At 38.4% G+C, this 19,092-nt stretch overlaps 1 protein-coding gene across 5 annotated transcripts in view; it reads right to left on the bottom strand.

Annotated features, from left to right (window-relative positions):
• The window catches only part of ADGB (androglobin), a 221,790-nt gene that overhangs the window by 86,489 nt on the left and 116,209 nt on the right, over window positions 1-19,092 (bottom strand). For all 5 annotated transcript variants that reach the window (XM_034963048.3, XM_055114198.2, XM_055114197.1 and 2 more), the window contains exons 14-20: window positions 16,301-16,334; window positions 14,973-15,159; window positions 14,446-14,509; window positions 10,540-10,642; window positions 7,774-7,915; window positions 5,907-6,021; window positions 3,360-3,527 (exon numbers count right to left, since the gene is read on the bottom strand). In XM_034963048.3, the coding sequence (XP_034818939.1) occupies window positions 3,360-3,527; window positions 5,907-6,021; window positions 7,774-7,915; window positions 10,540-10,642; window positions 14,446-14,509; window positions 14,973-15,159; window positions 16,301-16,334 (813 nt within the window). The remainder of the gene's footprint in view (window positions 1-3,359; window positions 3,528-5,906; window positions 6,022-7,773; window positions 7,916-10,539; window positions 10,643-14,445; window positions 14,510-14,972; window positions 15,160-16,300; window positions 16,335-19,092) is intronic.

The following is a 19,092-nucleotide window of genomic DNA, read 5'->3' as shown; positions in this document are numbered from 1 at the left end:
CATATATAGAATTGATAAAATTCTTGGTAGATTGCAATGACACATAGGAGGCTCGGTTAAAAAGCCAGCCTGGAGATGTCACTTGAAGTACGTACATATGGAACCAAAGACCAATATCTGGTGCTGTATCTGCATAGTTAAAACACACAGGCCTGAGATTCAAAAGTTGCAAGTAAGATTGGCCTCTCTCCCCATCATCTGACATGACCCATTTGCAGACTCCGTGCCCGATTCCCCCACAATAACGGGTTTGCTAGATTTCAGAACACATTTCTTGAGGGAAGAAAACAAGGGATAATTCCACCAGGGAATATGGTATTATTTACAATAAAACTAAACTATGACATATGTGTGGTTGCTTTGGGCCTCTCATCTTGGTGGATAAGCAGAAAAAAAGGAGTTAATATAACAGGGTAGGAGGAGAATTCACATTGATTATCATGAGGTATTAGGGTTTCTGCTACATTGAGGGAGCAGGGAGAATTTAGTCTGAAACTTGCTGGGACACTTTTTAATGCTTCCATGGTAAATGAGTAATTGCAGCAACCATGGCTTGGCTACAGTAAGGTAGCCAAGATCCTGCACTCATCAGGATGGAGAATCTGGATCACTCACCAGGTAAACAACTAGAAGAACTGGCTGCAAAACAAGGCAATCTAGAATGGGTGGTAGAGAAGACAGGTGTTGAATACGGATTGCGGCCTCAAGGCCAGTGGTAGCTGTAGAGACTATAGCTTTTTTTTTGTCATATGGTGATTTAATTATTTATTTGTTTAATTTTAGACCTTGTGACCAGCTACCAACTTGAAGAATGGATAAGAGTTTACTTAAGGGTGGGGGCACTATCAGACTTGTTCTACAGGTGAATTATGGCAAATATTTCTTGTATATTACTCTCATGCTGTAGGTGAGTAGTTCTCAACTGGGGCTGATCTGCACCTCAGGCGGCATTGCCAATTAAATACATTACACTGTAAGGGGAAGTACAAATTAAAAAATAAGGGGTTTAATCACCCCCTACGAAAAATAAGGAAAGAGGTTTCTCCCTCACATCCTTTGCCTTAGAGCATTTACATTTAGGACACTTGTAATGATAAGTTCTCTCTCTCTGTTCCTCTCTCTCTCTCTCAGAAATGTATGTAAATCTTATTTATTTGTTTTTGAGATGGAGTTTTGCTCCTGTTGCCCAGGCTGGAGTGCAATGGCGCGATCTCGGCTTACTGCAACCTCTGCCTCCCGGGTTCAAGCAATTCTCCTGCCTCAGCCTCCCAAGTAGCTGGGATTACAGGTGCCCACCACCACACCTGGCTAATTTTTCTATCTTTAGTAGAGATGGAGTTTCACCACGTTGGCCAGTAAATCTTTCTAAAAAGCTAAATAAGCCTCTTGCGCATTTAATAGCCCAGGAATGTTTTTGTCCAGGACCTGAGTACCATTTATTTGAAACGTTAATCATCATGGAAGATAGCACCAGTATTTCCAAGTTTCTTTAGGAGAGTAGGAGACTACCATTGGTAGGTACCTTGCTGATATGAAGGTGTTACAAGTGTATTTTTCTTTTAGATAAAGCTAATTACCTAACACAGATGGTCACCCCTATACCAAGTGAATTTGGGATGAAATATGTTGTGTGGCAAGAGGTGATATGGAGTCTTTTCCTTGAAGACTACATATTGCTTATCTTGATGGTATGTGTGAAATGGGCTGTATCTGCTTGGGGTAAGATTTTTGCTTGTTTTTGTCTTTGCAATCTCTTAGCAGATTGTCTGTGATGTGCACCATCTTCTGGCTTAAACTTCATTCAACAGCAAATTGTTTTCCTTTTCTTCTGCCTTGTGAACAGGTCATCTAGGTTGGGAGATTTTATTTCTAGTTATATTTCCTCAAGAACCCCAAGCACCCAGTCAAGTTTGAATAATGGATAAAATAAATTTTTATATAAGTAATTTTATAAGTAATTATGTAAGTAATTTTAGAAGTATACTAGGACAGTAGTATACTTCTGTCCTAAATATTGCACATATGGTTTGTTTACACACAAAATAGAATTTAACTGGGTGTCCTGTATTTGTATTTGCTAAATCTGGCAATGCTACCCCTCCCTGCAGGGGCATCTAGCAATGTCTGAAGTCTTTTTCAGTTGTCATAACTGGAATCTACAGGTGTTTAAAGGGTGGAGACCAGAGATGCTATTAAACATCCTACAGGGCATTACAAACGAACTGCAGAAATACAAAGAATTGTAAGAATCTACTATGTAAAATGATATGCCAACAAGTTGGATAACCCAGAAGAAAAGGACAAATTCCTAGACATATACAGGTAATATTAAATTAGTAATAACAAGTATCCCATGTTGGCCAGGCGCAATGCTGATGCCTCTAACCCCAGAACTTTGGGAGGCTAAGCCAGGAGGATTGCTTGAAGCCAGGAGTTGAAGACCAGCGTAGGCAATATAGTGAGACCCCATCTCTTCAATTTTTGTTTGTTTATTTTTGATTAGCCAGGTGTGGTGGTGCATGCCTGTAGTCCTAGCCTCTTGGGAGGGTAAGACAGGAGGATCACTTGAGCCCAGGAGTTCAGGCTGCAATGACCTATGATCATGCTGCTGCAAGCCAGCCTGGGTGACAGAGCAACACTCCATCTCTTGAAAAAAGAGAAAGTCTCCCATCAAATAAAAGTGCATGACCTGATGGCTTTTCTGCTGAATTTTACAAAACATTTAAAGAAGAACTAATACAAATCTTTCTAAATCTCTTCCAAAAAAAATCGAAGAAGAGAGAATAATAATTATTTGACCCAAAATGTGAATAGTGTGAGTGTTAAAAAGCCAGACCTAAGCCCACCTGGTTTTAGCGCAGCTGCAGTGGACAGGTCCATATGTGCCTTGTGAAGGGGTTACCAGGAAGTCTCTTTGCTTCACGCCCTCAAGGCTGCCTGTGAAGCTAGAATGCTGCTCAGCCTGGCAGAGGCACACGTTGTAAGTGTGAGGAAGTCAAAGCCCTTGAGAGCAACCATCTAACAGTGGGGAAAAGAGTTGGTGGAGAAGCACCACCATCTTGCCCTCCTTGAGTGGGAACTTTTAAAGGGATGTCCCACATAGTTCCTCAGGACACCCTGCGTAGCTGATTCCCAGTAAGCCACAGCAGTAGTTGTCATGTCCTTTAATCAATTTCTTTCTCTTTCTCATTTCATTCTTTTTACTCCCTCATTTCTGCTTTCTGAAATCACTTCCCAAATATATTATCTCCATCCAAAATATTTTCTCTGGCTCTGATTTGGGAGGTCACCTAATGGAAGATATACCATTTTGAAAAGAAAATTTCCTCTTCTGAACATTGTATCCCAAACAAGCTTACCCTGAAGTGCTGTGCAGTTAGTTCTTTATCATGGAAGGGGACAGGGTAGTGAGCTGTTTGCAGATCCTTCAAAGCTGCAGAGAGTTTACCCTTATCTTTGAAATTAGCAATCACATTTCCAATAGCTTTCATAATCAACAGAGACTGTTCCGTAAATCGGCAGCTCTCCTGTGAAGACAAAGCATGGCAGCCATCCTCACTCATCCTTAAGTGTCATCTAGTTTATACAAATTAATTTCTGTTAAAATATGAAATCTCTGCTATATGATTCAATGATTCTTTATAGAGGATTTGATATCAAGGCAGCTTTACTAAATTCTGCAGTCTCAGAAAAAACAAGGAATGCAATTCTTACCTGAGTGGGAACCTGTAGGAGGAATATTCATCTCATATTGGGGATCACGTAAAATTTCCCCACCATATTAATAACCAGACCTAGTTCTGAGGACATTTAGGATTAGTCTGACAAAAAACTGTGTGGAGTTTGAGGACTGACGAACAGAGATCTCAGGGAGAAAGCCAGAAAGATAAAGACAAGAGGGTGACCTAGCATGGGCTGGTGGCTCTCTCCTGCTATCAACTCTTTAAAAAAATCATAAAGCAAGAAGGAGACAGGAATTTCAGGAAGTAACTAATTTTTAAAAACTGGAGAAAACTGTGAGGTGTTTGGAGCTGTTGTGGTTGGTGTACGGTGGGTGGTCCTGGAGTTGCCTGGCAGCAGCATGAAAAAAGTAAAATTGGAAAAAACAAAACAAAACAAAACAACTTTTTTCCCCTTAGAGGGCACCATGGTGCAATCATGATTCCCGATTCTCTCCTGAAATTTTGAGGAATGGCCCAGCAAGTGCACCTGAAGCACAGATGCCTTGCTAGGGTGAGAAACTGATGGAAGCAGATGCAACTGACTCGTTTCTGGAACACACTGACTTAGAATCCTCACAAAGCCTACAGAAAGTTTCATCTCAGTGGTGTTTCTCCCTAAGGTGAAACCATGCCCAGAAAAGTTCTCTGGTCAAATATTAGATAGGGATCACTTATGGTTCTAAGTAGCGTTAGTCTCTCTGCCCTTGGGTCAGTCTATTCTCTTTTGCTTCTTGGACTTGAGCTCCAACAATCTTTTCAACATCAGGAAGTGATATCTCCAGGGAAATGTGAGCTCATAGACCAAAATAAATAAACACCCGGGGAGATAAATTATCTAAAGGAAGACAACAAACTGACAATGTATACCATATAAAGCAGAATTATTTTCTTAAAAAGACAACTTGAAATAAGCAAGATAAACATAGTTAGGGAAATAAGTGACATCTGTGTCTAAAATGAACTTGCTGATCTGTGTGATCTTGCTGTGGCTGTTGAGCAAGAGAGAAAGAGAGCTAGTGAGAGATGGCACAGCAAACAGAGGAGGCAGCCCTGGGAACTCTTGCACAGCCACTGCTCAGACAAGGAAGAATGCATGAGTGTGACATGTGTGGGGGCCATCTGCTTGCCACGAAATTTGCTGGCTGGCTTAGAGAATCCCATCAATACAAGGTTGTGCTATTTGGAATTTTTTTTTTTTTTTTTTGGTAGGAAAGGGTTAGAGCTGAGAAAGCATCAGGAATTATGCAGTGGGAAGGCTGTCTGCAAATATTGTCCCAAATGCATGTGTACAAAGGACATCTAAAACCAAGGGAAGATTTTAGGGGACATACTGGTCCCATTGACCTCATCTCTTCTTTCAGACCCCGTCAGAACAGAAGAGCAAGAGAAACCAAGGAGAAGAGACCAAGAAGAATGAGAAGAGACGAAGGTGAAGAGACAGAACCTTCTGAGCTACTCCTTCTCTGCTAAATCCCAGGCACATGCTCCAGATTCCTTAGGCAAAGGAAGAAATGAAAGGAGAGAAAGAGACCAAAATTTTAAACTCTATTAAAAAGGACTGCACTGATATTTATACCTCAAAGAACCAATGATGCCATGGGATCTAACTAAGATATTAACAGATATGAAAAGAGATTCAACAGAGTAGAGGTGAGAGCAGTTGTTAGAGAAAAGTATACATATTTCACTTGTATACCTACAGGGTTCAGACTTCATTATAGACTTCATGGTTGCATGTGGGGATTTCTTGCAGAGTATACTTAATAGTTTTAAAAGGTAAAAAAAGTAAGTTGAGTATAAAATAAAAATGTGTTTAGTTCAAAATCTTTGAAAATAAAGCACATAAAAATTGCAGTTGTGGCTGGGTGCGGTGGCTCATGCCTGTGATCCCAGCACTTTGGGAGGCTGAGGCGGGCAGATCACAAGGTCAGGAGTTTGAGACTAGCCTGGCCAACATAGTGAAACCCCGTCTCTAATAAAAATACAAAAAAATCTGCAGGGTGTGGTGGCACGCACCTGTAATCCCAGCTACTTGGGGGGCCGAGGCAAGGAGAATTGCTTGAACCTGGAAGGCAGAGGTTGCAGTGAGCCAAGATCATGCCACTGCACTCCAGCCCTGGCAACAGTGCGAGACTCCATCTCTAAATAAATAAATAAATAACTTGCTGTTGCAAAAATACTTACTGGTTCAAAGTTGGGCAGCACAACGTGTTCATCCCCAATGGCAAATGACACCATGCTGCAGATGTGTATGGAGTGTCCTACTGGGGAGTATGCGTTGAAGAGTAGCATGTGTCTCCTAAAGAGAAGGGATGCCGGATGAGAACCAAGTGCTTCCTGGGTGGTGGCATTTGACCTGTGAGTTGCTTATTCACACTTTGGAACTCAAATGAAGTCAAAGGTTAGGGAAGAGTTCAATTTTTAATACAGATGAGATAAGGATCTTTGAATTCGCACTCTATAAGAACCCTACGGGATCATGAAATCTACGCTTTACTTATGTAGGACAAAAATAGTTAGGCTAAATACCAAACTTCTCTGCAGTACATGCTGGAGTGACCTCCCACACACTGCAGTCATGGTGTGAAGACTAGTCTCAATTTCTCCCTAACAACAAGAAAAACTCAAGCAGGTACAGGGCTGTGTAGACTTCCTAGTCTTTTTCTCACAAATGCATCATTTCATGTATGTTAATCGTGTCTCCTCTACCAGGTTGTTGTATCGTGAGAGCAGGGATATTCACAGTCCTCCAGTTATTGAGCATTTAGAGCAGCCGTCTCCAATCTTTTTGGCACCAAGGACCGGTTTCACAGAAGACAATATTTCCATGGACTTGGTTTGGGGATGGTTTCAGGATGAAACTGTTCCACCTCAGATCATCAGGCATTAGATTCTTATAAGGAGTGTCCAACCTGGATCCCTTGCATGTGCAGTTCACAATAGGATTCCCGCTCCTATGAGACTCTAATGCTGCTGATGATCTGACAGGAGGCAGAGCTCAGGCACCGCTAACCTCCTGCTGCGTGGCCCAGTTCCTAACAGGCCTCGGACCAGGACCAGTCCATGGCTCTGGAGTTGGGGACTGCAGATTTAGAGCATGTTCAAAACATACATGCTGATGGTTTAGGTTCTGTCAGGGGAAAAGTGGATATAAGAAGATTCTTTATTAAATTCCTTGTCCTTGGTTGTCTCAAATGAATAAGCACTCAGACAGAGTAATTTGATTTGCTAGAGTATAAAGGGGAGATGTGAGAAATGTCAAAGTTTCAAAATGTAGTATTTTGTAGAAGTACTAGATGCTTGACACAATTATTTTAGCATTTGTTGCTGAGGCTTTGCTTTTTGCATAAGAGACATAGCTTTTCATTGATCACATAGAATTAGCATGATTGATCTTGGGAAAAAAGTAAAAGCTAGTGAAAATGTTTATTTCAAAGCCTAGTGAAAATATTTCTTCTGAAATTTGAGATAATATTTTGAATTTTATTCATCAAAATAAAATCTTTTCCATTGTATGTATTTTCTTTAAAATTGAAACTAATGTGTTTAACCAGCTTTATCTGAATTAAAAATAATATCTAACGAAAATAAGCCACAAGAAAATCTAGATTGGTAGGGGAAAATGCATATTTCTCAATTTGCATTTAAATAAAATCAAGGTTTTTGCTAAGTATTATATTGGTGAGAAAACTTATAAGAAATATTTATGAGAAAATTCATACTAAAGTATTATAAATGTTATGTGTATAATATTTATAAATTAATTTTAGAAAATGCTGGGTTAAACAAGCTCAAGCAGTATTGTTGACTAAATATATTCCCAGAATCTTTGACAATTATGAATCTCCCAAAGGGATATTCATTGTACAGTATTTCTCAATGTAGTTTTTTGGAATTATTTTTCTCAAGAATAATAATCATGGACCTATGCCTTGAGAAATTGCTTTAGGAAACAATGTCTTAGAGTCCATATTATTTACTTCTTTAGTAACCAACAATTTGCAAGCCTTCAAACAATTTTTATTATGGGAAAAATGAAGCCACTTCATACCCAACAGGCAGACGAACCACTGTAGCCTTGGTAGCATATGTGTGAATCTTCAGAACAAGACTGCCTGGTTTCAGGGATTTCCAAGAAAACGTTTCAGCTGTGAGAAGTCCAGGCTCTATGGGAGGACTGTCTTTTGTTAAGGCTTTAAGATAAGTAAAAAGGTATTAAAGTTTGATCATGAAAGAAAACATTAGAAATTACTCCAGGTAAATTACTAGAAATAACACTTAGGTCTTCCTCCCTGTTCAATATTCTTTCTCGTAACAATCCTCTCAAGTGAAGAAACCAGGAATAGGAAAATTAGAATCAGGAGGACATTTTTCATTGTAGTATAGCATCGCTTTTATTATCTCTATGGTAATAACTACAATATCCTTCTAGATACAATTTTAAAGGAAGAAAACATATTACATCTGGAAAAATAAGAGATTTCTCTAAAATAGTGTAAAAAATAAATCCAAATATCCCACTGTTTATCAAAAAAATTATTTATTTTTTAAAGACAGATTCTCACTCTGTTACCCAAGCTGAAGTGCAGTGGTGCGATCTCGGTTTACTGCAACCTCCACCTCCTGGGTTCAAGCAATTCTCCTGCCTCAGTCTCTGGAGTACCGGGGATTACAGGCACCTGCCACCACCCCTGGCTAATTTTTGTATTTTTAGTAGAGACAGGGTTTCACCATGTTGGCCCAGGCTGGTCTCAAACTCCTGACCTCAGGTGATCTGCCCACCTCAACCTCCCAAAGTGCTGGGATTACAGGAGTGAGCCACCATGCCCAACCTGTTTATCAAAACTTTTATCTTTGATTCAGTCTTTGACATTATGTAGAAATAGCAAGCAATTAACAAACTTTAAATTTAATATCAAGTTTTTTATTAAAAATGGATAAATAATATAGGCTAATTGTTCATCAATGACTGAGGGCAAAATAATTTCCCCCCTATTTCCAGAAAACACTGGAGTTGAGGATATAAGGTCACAACATTACCTGAAATGCCTTCATGCCTATAGAATTTAAATATTCTGGGACATGGTGTGGCTTCAGAGCTTTTGGTTTGGTAGATGCACTAAATTTAGATCACTAAATTTTGGAAAGTTTATTATACAACAAGTATTTTCTAGCCACCTGCTCTATGTTAGACACCATTCAAAACATTGATGATATTTCAGTTTAAAAAAAAATCCCTGCCCTGCATGTTGACAAAACATTCAGTATTAAGCATTTGGGAAATACTTATTGTACATTTACAGTGCCATGTACTGTTAATTTGAGCTGAAGAAAAATTCTTTAACAAAACAGGCCAAAGAATAAAATAATGAAGTTTTGTGAGTGTGTGCCTGTGTGTGCGTGTGTATGCAAGGGTCTGGCCTTGTAGAGGAGCAGAGATTGTCTATCCATTAGAAGAGAAGGAAGGTGGCCTAGATTTTGAGAGAGTTCATTGTGGGAAAGGGAGGTACAAATTCTGAAAGCAGAAATCCTTTCTGATTTCTTCTGTCTCTTCAGTGAGATCAGCAGCAAGGTCATCATCTGAACATGAGTGAGAGTAAGAGTAGGTGTTGAAGATTTGAAGAGAGAGAGAATGTTTGAGGGTTTGCAATAGGTCGTCTACAGGAATAAATAAGAGTGGGAGAATAAAAGAATGACAGAAATACTGGCAGTGCCTAAGGCCTTGTTGAGATTTGTGCTCCTCAAATGTAAGCAGGGCTAGCCAGTGTGTTTGTTTTTCTCTCCTCCAATCACATTCAGCTGCTCTCTTGAAACTGTGGGTTGGATATGCATCAAGTTTAACCAATAGTGAAGTTTTTCCAGGAAAGTAAGATGAGGGGGTAAAAAGAGCAAATGTGTGGAGGCTATCTCTGTGATGGACAGAGAAAAAAAGTGGCAGGGTGGATAGTAATGAAAGTCCCAGTGGCTTCCAAAATTGTAGGAGTGGGAGTTCTGTAGAGTGAACTAGAGAGTCAAGCAGTGAGCGGGGAGTGGGGTGCTTGAAATTGAGATGATTGAGATGATGCACAAATTGGTAAACTTAAAGTCTACAAGGTAACCATGAAAGTAGGGGACCAAGGTGGGATAGAGGAAAAGATTGTTGGAATGTCAAGTCAAAGAAAAATAGTTCATTTTTCAATAGATTTTGAAATAATTAAGAATGATGACATTTATAGGTCAACAACTACAACAATAACAGATTGAGTAAGTACACCAAAAAGGTGAACAGATAGTACAACCAGAAGAGTTGCAGGTGGCAGCAGTGAGCATAATCCCTGGTGTCTGTGGGGTAAAAGCATCAGAGGAGGTGGTGTAGGTGGTCCTGTGGGACTCTGGAGAAACTCTGGAAAGGGAGGAAGTTCCTCCATCCATGGTCTTCTAAAAATATTTTTAAAATTTTTTTATTTTTTTTGAGAGAGAGTTTCACTCTTGTTGCCCAGGTTGGAGTGCAATGGCGCGATCTCGGCTCACTGCAACCTCCGCCTCCTGGGTTCAAGCCATTGTCCTGCCTCAGCCTCCTGAGTAGCTGGGAATACAGGTGCGTGCCATCACGCCTGGCTAATTTTGGTATTTTTAAGTAGAGACAAGGTTTCACCATGTTGGCCAGGCTGGCCTAGGACTCCTAACTTCAGGTGATCCACCCACCTCAGCCTCTCAAAGTGCTGGGATTACAGGCGTGAGCCACCACGCCCGGCCTCTAAAAATCTTATTATTGCATGTTCCCTAGCCTGAACATGATCTAGGCTTTAAGGCTATCATTTTCTCAGAGCCCTCTTACCTCCATACTCCCCCCAGCGTACCAATGCAGAAAAGCAAACCAGTAGTTCAATAGGTTTTAGACTATCTACAAATAGATAGTAGGACACTCGTTCTTCTGAGAACTGCAAGAAATTAGACCAGTTGTCATACTTAATATCAGTTCATCAATGCTATTATTTCACTTCTAATGAAAACATAGTATAATATCTAAGATTTACAGGAAACTTACTGTGTTGTAGGCACCACAATAAATACTTTATGAATCTAATTATATGAAGAAAATTATACTGGGTGAATGTTGGCAACCGTCTGTGGAAACTGGGTCTGCAGCAGCTGTGTTAGACTAGCCACCATATCAGAGAGAGGCAGAGCTCTCCTCTATGAGGACAGAAAAGGGATATGCTTGTTCCAGAAATGAGAAAGAGAAGAGGCCGAGCCCGGGGCAGAGTAGTACTCAAGCATGGGTCTTTGATGGGCAGGAAGGCCATAGAGTAAGAAACTTTGGCAGAGAATGGGAATGGCCAGTTGGATGTCTTATTTTACAGGGTGGTATGTGAAATAAGCTCTGTCTTCCTTCTTTCCACAGGAGCTTCAGATATATACCTGCTGTGGTTTGGCTCTGTGTTTCCACCCAAATCTCATGTGGGATTGTAATCCCCACATGTTGAAGGAGGGGCCTGGTGGGAGGTGATTGAATCACGGGAGCAGACTTGTCCCTTGCTTTTCTAGCGATGGAGTTCTCAGGAGATCTGGTTGTTTGAAAGTGTGTGGCACTTTCCCCTTTCCTGTCTCTCTCTCCTGTTCTGCCATGGTAAGACATGTTTGCTTCCCCATAGCCTTCCACCATGACTGTAAATTTCCTGAGCCCTCCCAGCCATGCTTTCTGTACAGCCTGTGGAACTGTGAGTCAATTAAACCTCTTTTCTACATAAATTACCCAGTCTCAGGTAGTTCTTTATAACAGTGTGAGAATGGCCTAACTCAATACCCATTGCTTGCTGATACAGCAGGCTGTGGGTTTTTGTTTTGGAGATGGAATAAAGTGCTTAGTAAAATCAAAACTTTCCTTAAAGGATAGTTACATAAACATTACATGTATATAATTTTGGTTCATCCTATATGGGTACTATTAATGTATCTAATTATACATTAATAGTACTTAATAATACTTAATAATTAATGTAAATAATTAGACACATTAATGTATCTAATTACACAGAAAGGGTAAGCTATTTACCAAAGGTCGCAGAGTTTGTAGCAGCAAAGATGAGAGAAAAAAGTAGGTAGAGCCATCTGTCTGACTCTAAGGCTGGTACTCCTGACTAATGCATTATTATTGCCTTTCAAGTTCTCAGTGCTTCAACATAATTGTGAGGGATGGCACATGGTAAATGTGTTCAATTAACTTAATTGAATTATACTACACTTTAAAAGTTTTTCACATTATTCTACCACAATATTAAACAGTTAATATATGAAAAACAAATATGTAGCAATGCTATGAAAAGGGAAGCCTTGTTATTTAATCAACTATAACAAAGATTGCTAGAAATGCTTGATACAATGCAATCATGACTTAAATGTTTACTCCTCCCCCTATTTTCCATTTGTTTTCATTTGACACTTTATTATTTGCTTCTTGTCAGCTGTGACATGTTGATGATATAGAAAGTTGTTTCAAATATTCACTATCTGAAAATATGAAGGACCCTTGGACTTGTGAGCCTGGCATGCATACCTGAGGAGGAGTTTCTGCCCGGAGCTCACTTTCTGTCATTTTCAAGGGTCTGAGAATTGAGGGGTGGGGTGTTCCTGAAGGCCACAAAGGGCCTCTGCTCTGGTGCCAGCACATGGCACCGTCGAAATGACCCAGCTCTAACCTCACACTGAGCACCAAAGGAACATCTGTGGATTGTGCTGAGGACAGGCCTCGGGCTCTGTGTCCCCAGCTCAGCAGGCCACTAAGGTCTGGAGTGTCTGGCCTCAGACCACAGCTGATCCTTCCTTTCAGGCCATGCTAAATGCCATTAAGATTATATTCCAATGACTTCCAAGAAAGTTATTTTCTCATACCATTAATTTAAAAAAATTCAGGGAAATAAAAGGAATGTCATAATTTTATTTCACCAAGCTGAGACTTTTAAAAGAAAAAAAATTCTGTGCTTATCATGACTTCATAAGAATAAGATCAGAATAAAGAACAGTTGACCAGTTTACCACATACACTCTTAAATTAGGATGGTTATGTGTACCAAAAGCTTCTATGCAACTGTCTTTAGTAAATGGCAGCCAACATTTATGATTACTTACTAATAGGCATTCTTCTAAGTGTTTTACATATGTTATTCCACATTTGATCTGCTTCATTTTCCTTAGATGTAAAATGATGGTAATAGTATCTTTTCGCAGGGTTTGCTATGAGGAGTGAATGCAATACAGAACCTAAGGGCCTGCAACATCTATAAACCATTGTCATTTTACCACTGGCAATAGTTTAAATATGGAAATATGCTTAAATAAACTGTAAACTGTACATTATGCTGATATCATACTCTGGGTTCAACTATTCCCAATTAATTGTTGTGTTATCTCTATAAAGTCAAAGTATTCCTCTAGGTGTTTTCACATACTCCAGGACTAGGTGAAGGATTTCTTTCCCCCAGTCACTATTCTTATTTTCAGAGTAGGCAGCCAGCAACAAAGCAGCTCTTGAGGTCTGCTCAAAAGGTTTTCTCTGTCCGTTTTCATCTGTTACAAGGGCAATGGAAAAGTTTCAAGGACTCTTTACTTCCTCCAACTCTGCGTACTGCTCATGGAAGTGTGGGATTATCATGAGGGGCTTGGGTGGCCTTGTCCTATGACAGGACAACATGTAAATGTTGGTACAGTTTAGTTTCCCGGAATATGTGTCATAGTTTTTCTTAAAATTCTGCTCAATATGTGGTTTGTTAATTACTTTAATCCACAATTTTTAAATTGAGTTCCTACCTCATGGCAGGAATGTTCTTATAAGTGGTAAACAAAAAGATACAGCTCTTCTAAAGATGCTAACAGTAAGTAGGGGGAAGAATGGGCACAGGGAAGCAATCAGAAAGTTGGGAGGGTGGGAGGCAAATGCCAGGCAGACATAGAGCATACAGAGGACATGAAGCTGAGCCTTTTTTTTTTTTTTTTTTTTGAGATGAAATCTCACTCTATTGCCCAGGCTGAAGTGCAGTGGTACAATCTCGGCTCACTGCAACCTCTGCCTCCCAGGTTCAAGCGATTCTCCTGCCTCAGCCTCCTGAGTAGCTGAGATTACAGGCGCATGCCACCACACCTGGCTAATTTTTGTATTTTTAGTAGAGATGGGGTTTCACCATGTTGGTCAGGCTGGTGAAGCTGAGACTCTTAACCCAGACTCCATGGCCAGGGAAGGGAAGCCTCACAGTGTCAAGGGCAGCTGTGCTATTCTGAAGGATTTCTAGGCATTAGCTGAACAACAGCAATGAGGATAACAGGGATGAAAGGACAGAAACTCCAGGCAGAGGGATGATATGGGGGAAAAAATGCAGGCATAATGGTAGAGTGTCCTTATGTTTTAGGAAACATACACTATTCAATAAATACTAATTGAAACCAAATCTAGTGAATTTATTTGTGCATGTCCTTCATTTTTTCATAAATCAAATTTTTCTTAATGTGAATTTGTATAATAATTCAGGCCAGGATTCAACATAGTCAGATGGATCACATTTGTGGTTATAAGCTAGTGGAATTTTGCTTATTGCTTGGATAAGGATTAGTGAGAGACTCTAAAAATTAATTTTTAAAAATATAACTATGTTACAAGTTTAGAAATGTTTTGAGAAATTTGAAGACGTTTTCTACTGGTGCAGTTCTACCAAAAATTTAAAGAGAATAAAAGAGATTCTAACATACTTACCTTAAATTCTGATTTTTGAAAGTTAAGGCAATATGAACTTGGCTTGTGGAAAATATATATATTTCTGAAAGAAAGACATTTTTAACAGGTTATTGTCATTATAGGCAAAGACTAGTACTACATGTTAAGTTTCTTATAATCAAATTATTGTAGGAAGAAAGTTAAAAAATAACAACGGTATTGGGTCAGTTGCCCTAAAGGGACAAGAATGATTCTAGTGAATAAGATTTCTTCATTTTAATTAAGAAACAAGCCTTTGAGGAGAAGCTGCAACTGGCCTAAGATTGGTTTGGCTATTAATGTGTTATATGGATAATCAATATATTTATTTTCCATTTTATAAATTTTATTTGATATACCAACACTAGGCTGTTATTGGCTTATTTTGGATGATGCTAAGAATTAATAGGTTATATAACCACTATATTAAATATGCAAAAATAAATCTTAATGTGACTTTGTATACTAATGCAGCTCAGGGTTTAACCACTACGACATAGTCAGATTGATCCCATTGGTATACTTACTGAAAGCATACACAGAAATCTTCAAAATCTAACCATATTTCTTTAGAAACACTATTATTTGTTGTTGGAAGTTCTTCCTGTGACTTTTCCTGTGTTGCTGTGGTCTGGATGACTATATCTCTTTCCAAGTTTAATCCATCACTCTGATGAGCATCACCCAATCTAAAGTATGTTTGTTCATCTGTGCCTAGAAGACACACATGTCAAACACATCTTATATTGTTAAATAACAAGTTATTGAAATATGTAAAATGATAGAGGGAAACTTAAATATCAACGTCTATTTTTGGGAAAATATTTATGAGATAATCCAGGCTTCATACATTTATGGAGGTCCACACAGGGACACATTTCATACACAAAGGAGAATTTCATCATAATTTCTATGCATATCAGGGTGTTCAAAAATTTCAGAATTACTTTGACAAATTTGTTCACAGATTCTTTGGAGATTGTGAAGTTACAACACAAATTAGCTAGATTCTTTACTGAAAATCTGCTCTAGATGGACATATTCTTATTGGAGGGGGAGGATCAGACAACAGAAAGGGAAATGAAAACTTGAAAGATCTGGTGCAACAAACGTGTTTCAGTAACACATTTAATCACTCCCCACAGTCAGTGGTTCTAGAGCCTTATTTTATATTTACCAAGTAATGTGGCATACCATTTTTTTTTTTTTTTTTTTTGAGACGGAGTCCAGGTTGGAGTGCAGTGGCACGATCTTGGCTCACTGCAACCTCTGACTCCCTGGTTCAAGAGATTCTCCTGCCTCAGCCTCCCAAGTAGCTGGGATTACAGGCACACACCACCATGCCCTGCTAATTTTTATATTTTTAGTAGAGACAGGGTTTCACCATGTTGGCCAGGATGGTCTCGATCTACTGACTTCATGATCTGCCCGCCTCAGCCTCCCAAAGTGCTGAGATTACATGCGTGAGCCACTGCACCTGGCCGGCATAGCATTCTTAAAGACTTCTGGATCCAAAATTATATATATAACTTTGAATTCAAGTCTTGGCCAAGTCTTTTATTTAGGAACTAAGGAATTTGCAGTGGTTTCAGTGTTTCGATCACAGGGTGCAGCATTAAAACACATGAACTTTATTTGTGGGTAATCAGATTCTCTCTTATTTTTATTTTTAGCTTCAATTTAACAATTGAAATTATCTCTTTTTTTAAAGCCCAGAGCAGACTAGACTCAGCAAATCAAAGGAGACACTGAAAAAAGGCTGCTGAGAGCCAGAAGGGAAGCTGTCAAGAAGCAGAGATGCCCCTCTGTATCTTGATGTACATTGAAAAAAGTCACAGGAAAATTATTAATTTACCTTTTCCAAGTATAACTTGTGAAGCCGTATTTCCCTATGAATTAAAAGAAACACATTTTGAATCCAACAAAACATTACAGCCATCCAAAGCACCGAAGTTACTAAAAGAGCTAATATAGTTTTTTTAAACTTTGAAGAAATAGATTTTTGGGAAAATTTACTAAAACCTACCAAAAAAATTTGTTTTTAACTTTAAATGTCAAAGGACATGAATGGAATTAAATAATTGACTGAGTATTTAAGCTTGTCACATTAAGACACAGAATATGTTAATTTACTAAATGATTGAATCTTGTAACAAGAGTTAAATTAAAACAGTAATATCCCTAAGTAGACATATTACTTGGCACAAGGTACCTGCTATTAATATAGATAACTTAATAAGATTATGACTGAAAGTAATGTACAGAACCTAAAAAGGCTGATTTCAATAATAAAAATGACTCCTGAAAATTTTAACAAGGAATTTAAGTTGAATTCATGTGTATAAATTTTGTTTTAATTATTTAATATCAAATAATTGTGTTCTGGAACACAAAAATAAATATAAAAAGTAAAATGGTATAAACTCATACAGGCTAATTACAGGTAATGTCAACAATATTTTAAAAATTATGTAAAGTGGATGGAAGAGATAGCAGAGTAGAGATAGTTAAATACTAAGTGCAAAGCAAAGCCTATCCATGCCTCAGGACCTCAGAAGCAACTAGCAGGTATCTGAGCAGGAGAGAATGAGATATGGGCTTAAAACACTGACATGGGTTTAATGTCTGTAGAAAGATTCGCACTTCTTCTCCCTAATCTTTCTGGTTCAGCATCCAGTCTTCTTTTGCCTAAACAGCACACTTGAAATTGCTTCAAGTGGAGAAATTAAATGAGAAGTTTCTTAATCTGAACTCACAGATACTCTGGAAGTAGAAGAGTCTACTGTACAGACAACAGAGGAATTAAGTGAAAGTCCACAAGCTAAGTGCTGAGACTCTCAGCTTCTCTGTGCTGCTCGACCTTCATGGATGGACAAGTATATACCATTCCCTGTGATCAACTTTAGAGAACCATTAACTGGAGAAACTCACCAGAGTCAGGGGGGAAAAAAAAACAACAAGATGCACATTGGGAGCCAGCCCCACCTCCAAATAAAACTCACTCATCCTCAATTATCCTAAGTTAGAGCCAACAGTTGATAAGCTCTGGCCATGCCATTGAGCTGCTTCTAATAAGCAACTCTTTGGTGCCTTAAATTTCTTAAATATATATGTACAACAAAGCACTGGCAAACAATTGAGGAGAGATTCTTATATGAAAGAAAGAAGCTAACAATTGTGGGTGGCAAGATTCATAGAAAACAGAAACAATATTATAGGGAGTAATTTTTAAAAGATTAGTAATATTGGAAAAATAAGAGGATACTCATCTATCAAATAAGAAACTTCTACAAAAATAATAAAGAACAAGAGAGAGCTCTTAGAAATTAAAAAATAGAATAAGTGGCATAAACAATACAAGCTTTAGGCACTGAAGCGGATACAGACAGAGACAAACTACAAAACTCTTAGAAGAAAACATAGAAAGAAGCTTCATGACACTGGATTTGGCAATTATTTCTTAGATATGACTCCAAAAGCACAGGCAACAAAAGTAAAAAATAGGTAAGTTGAGCATCAAAATAAAAAAAAGAAAACTTCCGTACATCAAAGGATACAATCAACAGAGTGAGAATGCAACCTACAAACTGGGAGAAAATATTTGCAAATTACATATAATTTACATAAAGGGAAAATACAATAATATATATAGAATTTCTAAAAAGAACAAAAACAACAAAATAACCCAAACAATGCAATTAAAAAATGGGCAAATAATTTGAATAGACCCTTAAGAAGACATACAAATGGCCAACAGCACATGACAAGATTCTCAATATCATGAATCACTAGAGGAATACAAACCAAAATTACAATGAGACACCATTTCATGCCCATTAGGGTGGCTACCATAAACAATACACATAGAAAATAATAAATGTTGGTAAGGATGTAGAGAAATTTGAGAGGCACTGTTGAGAATGTAAAATGGTGTGGTCACTGTGGAAAACAGTGTGGTGGTTCCTCCAATGATTACCATATCCAGCAATTCCACTCTTAGGTATATTCCCGAAAGCATTGAGAGCAGAGTCTCAAGGAGATAGGTGTACGCCCAAATTCATAGCAGCGTTATTCATGATATCTAAAAGGTTGATGCAACTCAATATCTATTGACAAATGATTAGCTAAACAGAATGTGACATACATATACAATGGAATATCATTCAGTCTTCAACAGGGAAGAAATCTTGACACACGTACAAACACGGGTGAAACCTGAGAACATTAACATTATGCCAAATGAAATAAGTCAATCACAAAAACAGAAATACTTTATTATTCCACTTATGTGAAGTACCCAGAATAGTCAAAGTTACAGGCACAGAAAGTGGAATGGTGGTTTTCATGGGCTGGGGGGAGGGGAGAATCAGAAGCTTTTAAATGCGTATAGAGTTTTACTTTTGCAAGATGAAAAGAATTCTGGAGATTGGTCATACAATAGTGAGAATGTATTCAATACTACTGAACTGCACACTTAAAAATGGTTAAGATGGCAAATGTTGTGTGTATTTCACTACAACTAAACAGTTTTAAAATATTTAAAATAAGGATAAATATATTAAAATAAATGAGAAAAAAATCAAGTACATTAGAGAATAAATTGGGAGAAAGGTAGTGTAATAGAAGATCCACAAAGCAGAGAAAATG

This window comes from Pan paniscus, chromosome 5 (genome assembly GCF_029289425.2).
Source record: "Pan paniscus chromosome 5, NHGRI_mPanPan1-v2.0_pri, whole genome shotgun sequence".
NCBI classification, from domain to species: Eukaryota; Metazoa; Chordata; class Mammalia; order Primates; family Hominidae; genus Pan; species Pan paniscus.
Note: the sequence above shows the minus strand (reverse complement) of the source record. Positions and strands in the feature narration are given on the sequence as shown.